This window comes from Tetrao urogallus, assembly GCF_951394365.1.
Source record: "Tetrao urogallus genome assembly, chromosome: 5".
Taxonomy (NCBI): domain Eukaryota; kingdom Metazoa; phylum Chordata; class Aves; order Galliformes; family Phasianidae; genus Tetrao; species Tetrao urogallus.
In genome coordinates, this window is record NC_136818.1 from 45,360,921 (window position 1) to 45,367,610 (window position 6,690).

Genomic DNA, 6,690 nt, shown 5'->3' on the forward strand with positions numbered 1-6,690 from the left:
ACTCTGAACCCCCTCTTCACAATGGTGTAATTCCATTCTATTTCCTTTCCCAAAGGATCAGATATGCATAGAACAAATACCACAATGTAAATGGAATTTGCTGCCTCATACCTCATCGGAGAAGGCCATACACACAGCACCAGTTATAGGCCAGTGGCCATTCTGTAGTTCCCCCATGGAAAAGTGTACTATGTGCAATGCAAGGTGCCATGACCTGTGTGCTTTAAAATTTTTGGGAAAAATGCAGAGAAAGCTGCCAAATTTGAGATTATTTGCATCCACTCTAGTTTTCTTTCAAAGGAGGATTCATTACACAATAAATGAGAACAGTCTTCTTCTGGACAGAAGGTATTCTTGCCAATACAATTGAACTTTATTTCAAATAATTTCTTACATTAAAGCTGTATTTTGTTACACAAACAGATAAACCCAGAAGACAAAAGATTCACTTATTCCATTTTAAAATACTGGGCTCATCCAAACTGCAGGAGTTCCTATTCATTTCCTAAACCACGTCAGGGATTTTCCAGGGAAGCAGAAATGAAGATGTAAACCAAATTGTTTAGGTAATTAAGTTAAGGTCCAAGGGAATTTGTAACATCACCACGAAAAGTGTGTATCTGCTCACTCTTGAGGCTCTTTGAAGTGTAAGGTGGCAGAAGTTTCTTTATAAACTCAGAAGTTTTTCATTGAGAGCAATCTGTGACTGTGTGAGGTTTGCCAAGTAGGTCACCATCAGAAGGTCCTGAGAGGAAAAAAAAAAAAAAAAAACAGTCATCAGAAATATTACCAAAGATGACAGCCTGTTGTGGAGATGTGAATTTTTAACGCCTGTAAAGCATTTTACAATCAGCTACCGGAACTATTGCTAGTCCTGAAAGTCCTACCCTGAGGAATGCTTCCCTCACAGGAGAAAAACGTTGGTATTACTGGAACATGAAACAGCACTTGTGAAATTTTAACTTGGAGTCCACCAGTATTAACCAGGAGAGTCAAAGGGTGTAAGCAGAATTAAAAATTAGTTGTGGTCCTGCAGACTATGGGCAAATAACAGATTCAGAAAACTAGCTTTCTAAAAATTTGTTACGGAAATAAGGTAGCACAATGAAACCTTGCTCGTGCTCTTATGTATTTTGCCATGAGACAGAACTTCATGTCAGGCAAAAAAAGCAGGGAAAGTCACTGGTTATCCTTAAAACCTATACTGCATGAAGCGTGGTAATTCATATTTTCCCAGCACTCTAAAAGAAGAATCTGTGCTGCCTTTCAGATTACTTGCAAAATTCATATGTGCTTTTAAAGTAATTCTCTTATTTTTCATTGTTTTTAATTATGGTGAGCTCTCTTACCCACCTTCAGCTCTTAAAACATAAAATAAGAGACAGGAATGGGCTGTGTTTTTTATGACCGTGTTGGTATGAAAAGGTAGTTTTTTTCGTAAACAAAATTGTGTCTGTATGACATTTTCAAAACTGCTGGTAATACACTTAGAAAGAAGACAATTAACTTACATTAATATTGCTGTTCAACATGGTCTCAAAGTCCTCTGGTGAAATCTTTGGCACCTGGTTAATAAGATCCATCAGAAAACGCCCCACGGTGTTGTCAGCAGCCACTTTGCCAGACTATGCATAAGAAACACACTTCAGCATGAGTAAAACTCAGCAAAAAATGCCCCATAACAACAAGATGCATAATCTTATATCAAACTTCAGTCTCATAAAAAGTTTGCCTTACCAATACATCCTCTGCATACTGTAGCACCATACCCAGGGTGTCCTGAATCCTGGCTGAGGCTGACCCCACTTGCTGTAAGTCACTGGACAAGCCAATCACTCGATTAGGGCTAAAGCAGGTCTTCATTATGAGATCCACTGAAAGCAAAGCAAGGATCACTGAGAAATTTGACTGACACAGAAAGCAGCTTAAAACTTTAACTTATTGAAGCCTTTTTAGGATAGCATTAGTTTCAGTGAGACAGTGAGACACCCACAGAGTGGTAATTTTACCAGGATTAATAAACAAACAGCATTTGAACAGCGTCACAATAGTTAGAACCATAATAGGAAGAAAGCATTCACCTCCTATCCGCTCTGTGTCGTAATAAACGTACTTCACTGTCAGTGGTGTGAACATCACGCCCATAGTTTTACCAGGGACTCCCATTGGGGCACTAGGAAAACAATACATAAATTCAGCATGGACATATCTGAAAGGAAATAAATAATTTCTTTCCATCTCAATGATCTCTATTAGCACGAGAGTGTGAACATGAGTAGGTTACTCATTCTCACTAAAATCAGCAATATTAAGACCACGTATAACCAAGGATAGGAAATCAATACAGGCATATTATTAACTGCAAATTTTCATCCAAAAGTACTCCTAGCTGGTTTGACATTTATCAGCATGAGTGCATGACGAGTTGAGTACTGTCTTCTTGGTGTGGCTGACGTGCCTGAGAGATGGAATGCCATTCATATAGACCTAGACAGGCTCAAGCAGTGGGCCCAGGTAAACTTCACGAGGTTTAATAAATCCAAGTGCAAAGTCTTACACCCAGGTCGTGACAACCCCTGCTATCACTATAACCTGGGAGATGTAAGGATGGAGCACAGTCCTGCCAAAAATGATCTGGAGGAACTGGTGGATGGTAAGCTGGACACAAGCCAGCAATGTGCCTCACAGTCCAGAGAGCCAACCGTATCCTGGGCTGCATCAAAAGAAGTGTGGCCAGCAGGGAGAGGGAAGTGATCCTGCCCCTCTGCTCAGGTGAGGCCTCACCTGGAGTCTGCATCCAAGTGTGGAGTCCTCAGCACAGGATAGACATGGACCTATTAGAATGCATCCAGAGCAGGGCCACAAAAATGATCCGAGGGATGAAACACTTTTCCTATGAGGACAGGCTGAGAGAGCTGCGGTTGTTCAGCCTGAAGAAGGGAAGGCTCTGGGGAGACCTGAAAGCAGCCTTTCAATATGTAAAGGGGAGCTATATGAGGGAAGGGGGCAGATTCTTTAGCAGAATCTGTTGTGATAGGACCAGGGGAAATGGTTTCAAACTAAAGGAGGGGAGATTTAGATTGGCCAAAAAGACGACATTTTTTAAAATAAGGGTGGTGAGGCACTGGTGCAGACTGCCCAGAGAGGTGGTGGATGCCCCACCCCTGGAGACATCCGAGGCCAGGCTGGATAGGGCTCTGAGCAGCATGATCAAGCTGTATGTGCCACCGTTCATTACCAGGGAGCTGGACTCGATGACCTGAGGAGGTCATCCAAGAGGACCTTGAGGTCCTCTGTAAATCAAATGATTCTATCTGAAGTTCATTTATGCTTTCAGCATACAAGATGTCACAGAACAGCTTCCATTTTGAAGATGCACGGTCAGGAAGCAGCATGATTTCTGCTACAAAGACTGGGGCTTTATCCTGGAAGGAGGAGAACTATTCAGCAGCCACTGGGAAGAACAGTGAGGTGAAGCAGAGTAGTTTCATTTCTCTATATTTTATTGCCATTATCAATTAATAAAAATGGAAGTGGAGGAGGGGAAGAAAGACTGACCAAGAAGACGCTCTTTCAATTAAGTTCTGAGTGTGCTAATAGTACAACTTGTATAAGTAAATTGCTGAGCACTAAGATGCAGTGAGTAAAGACTAGCATTCAGACAGTATGATGGAAGTTAATATAACATTGATGCTAGTTATGCTATTCCCGTGAGGCATCGCAAAGATGTTCTGAACACTGCTGAGGTTAACTAAGCCAGTTCCTCACCCCCAGTGAGAAACCAACTTATGAAAGGTTAAGGCTTTCAACTTATGTGCAATGGTCAAGACATTCTGGTAGGAAGAATGCTCTGATCTCTGGCTCACAGTTGTGGTTCAGCTATTGCACAACACTGTCCAAAACTATAGTCTGCTACGTTCCTTGTTATCCTAACACGATGTCTGTTAGTAATTCAGACAGTCCCTGTCCCAGATTACCTGACGTAGGCTTTAATGCTCATGCGTGAATTCTGGAGACTTGTGTCCACAGTGAGGTGGATTGGATTGTGCGCTTCCCGGCTGTAATACTCGTGGATCAGGACAGAATGTTCTGTGATGTCGTGACCTGTTGCATACCTTGAATAAAGCAAATGTTGAAAGAGCATTCTTCTAATGTTCAAATGCCCAGCATTTGTTGATATTTAACAGGTTTGTATTCTAAAACCCTAATGTCTAAGCACTGAGCTGCAGACGCATAGTAAAGACTACTATTTTGACTAGGGCATGTATAGTCTTATGGCTCTCCTAAAATCATAGGCTGAGAACACACATGCCCAAAACATGCATAGGGCCAATGTTGTACTACAGTCACAAAGGACAGTTGCCATCTGACACCCAACAGTCAGTTTTTTTGTCACTGTGATCTGGACCAAATCTTTATTTCCTCGTAAATCAAAGCATGCCAAGCAAAGCATGACCAGCAAAGTAGATGTAGAAAACAAATAGAAACAAATGAAACACCTCTGTGCAGGAAGCAGGGCTTGTTCATCTAGCTCCTTCAATTGCTCTGCAATTAACTTCCTGCATGCATAGGAAAGTGACTGTCATGAGAACTGCACTTTGCTATGCCATTAGAGGTTGTCAAGGAAGCAAAGAGTTCTGTGCTTGCAGGATTTTGTTCCACAGAAAAGGGTTGGAGAGGATGCCAAAAGACATACAAAGCCAGCTATCCATGCACAGATGAGTTCTTTTCCTGTAATACCCCAGCACAAGTCTTCCATCTTTCCTCAGAGAATACCTGCGTGCTCAGGCTAACATGACTGATTTCCCACCAGGCCTTTGGTACTTTTGTCTTCTCCCTTAGGTCAGTTATTTTACAGATTGTAAAATACATTCAAACAGATTCAAACATTCAAACAAGCTACATTCAAACAGATCCGTGTAAGCATTCCCTAACCCTCTTGTCTGTGATAGCTCTTCTAGAAAACCAAAATTGCTCTTAAATCTGCAGTAGCATCTCTTCCTATCCTGAATGACAGCACTTTTAGAACTGTAACAAGAGTTGCAAGACCTCACTGCTGATTCCATTTCTCAGCCTGTGACAACAGCCATGTAGCTCAGGTATATTGAGGGACCTACACGACTGCCCGAACTTTTTTGTAGATGGAGAACTTACCAGCCCAAGATGATCTCGCTGGGAGACACCTTTTTGTGCAACTCGTACATGTTTTTGGCAAACTCCATATCAACAGCCACCTGGGAAAGGGGACAGAGCAGAGTCAGAGGGTGCAGGAGCGCCGACACCCGGGCGGAGGGCAACGCAGGACGAAGCCCCGCCGGGACAGCCTCCTCCAGAGCCCCGGCCCCCACCTCGCCGTGCCGCGTGGCCGTACCTCATCCTCGGACTCGTTGTGCGGGACAGAGAAGCAGTTAGTGACCTCCACCGAGTGCTTGTCCACAGTGCCTGCGGGGACGACAGCGGTTAGCGGGGCGGCGTGGGGGCGGCGTGCTGCTCGCCCCCGGCTCCGCGGCTCTTACCCAGCAGCGTCCCGATGACCCGCGCCGCGCCCTCGTTGCGCCGCTCGAAGCTGTCCACGATGGAGGCGAGCACGACCGGGTGCAGCCGCACCACGCGGCCGCCGGGGAAGGGACCCGAGAGCGCGGCGGACAGCGGCGCGGAGGGTGGCGGTGCCGCTGGGGCGGCGGGCGGAGGGGGCGCGGCAGAAGGGGGCGCGCCCGCCGTCGGTGTAGAGGGAGCGGCGGTCGGGCTGGGAGCCGGGGCGGCCGCGGGAGGGGCCGCGGCCACAGCCGGAGCCGGAGCCGCCATTTTGCGAAGAGAAAGGGGTACGAGATCGAGCCCACGACAATTGGCTAATCGGTACGCCTATCACGCTCCGCCGCCTTCCTATTGGGGAAAAGAAGGCGCTAAGGCCCGCCTGCCATCCGTTAACCAATCCGGACAGAGCGATCGGGGCCGACGCTCCGATTGGTAGAGCACGCCGCCGGTGACTGCAGCTTAACTTTGTTCCCACCCTCTCGGGGCCGGGCAGTTCTTCCATTGGGTCCTCGCACGCTCCGCCTCCGTGCCCGTCCGCTCTCTCATTGGCTGGCGCCGCTCTTAACTCCTGTCTGTCAGAGCGAGAGCTGTGCTGGCGGACGGTGTGGCCGGAGGGCGGCCTCGGGCTGCGCCGTTTGGGTGGGGTCTGCCTTGCGCGCTCGTATTCGGCATGCGGTCAGGAGTCGAGGCTGCTCTGGCACTCCCCTTATTTTGCCCCCGCCCTTGTATCATAAATAACAAATGTGTGACTGTCTCCGTTCAGAACTTTTTCACTGCAGTTTTTAATGTCCGATAAACAGTGAGAGCTTCAAGTGTCTTTGAAATGTTTGCCTTTTGGTTTCCGGCTCTTTTACAGCAGCTAAGCCCTGTGCTATAGAACACAAAAGTTTGCAGGGCTTTAGAGTCCTGTCCACTTCATTAGCTGATGGGTTAATGTTATCAGTCAGGAAGGACTTCCAGGTCAATCTCTGGCAATCAGCTCTTGAGCCTATTGGGAGCAGCACAATAAAACAAAAATGCTCTCTCCCTATGTGCCCCATTTCCTTTCTTATCTAACTGGGGAACGTGTCAAAGCTACGCTAGAGAGTGCATAGGAACATAGGCTGGCTTTATCTGTTCATAAAAGCACTTCCTGGTGTGCTTACCAGTAAAAAC

General features: G+C 46.2%; 1 protein-coding gene across 1 annotated transcript; it reads right to left on the reverse strand.

Annotated features, from left to right (window-relative positions):
* Nucleotides 1–436: 436 nt before the first annotated feature.
* On the reverse strand, nucleotides 437–5,805 carry EIF3F (eukaryotic translation initiation factor 3 subunit F; the record flags this gene model as incomplete). Its single annotated transcript, XM_079536217.1, has 8 exons — nucleotides 437–745; nucleotides 1,512–1,625; nucleotides 1,738–1,874; nucleotides 2,082–2,173; nucleotides 3,978–4,115; nucleotides 5,155–5,234; nucleotides 5,372–5,442; nucleotides 5,517–5,805. The coding sequence occupies 8 exons, from the start codon at nucleotides 5,803–5,805 to the stop codon at nucleotides 668–670; spliced, it is 999 nt and encodes a 332-aa protein (XP_079392343.1). The 3' UTR covers nucleotides 437–667.
* Nucleotides 5,806–6,690: the final 885 nt, after the last annotated feature.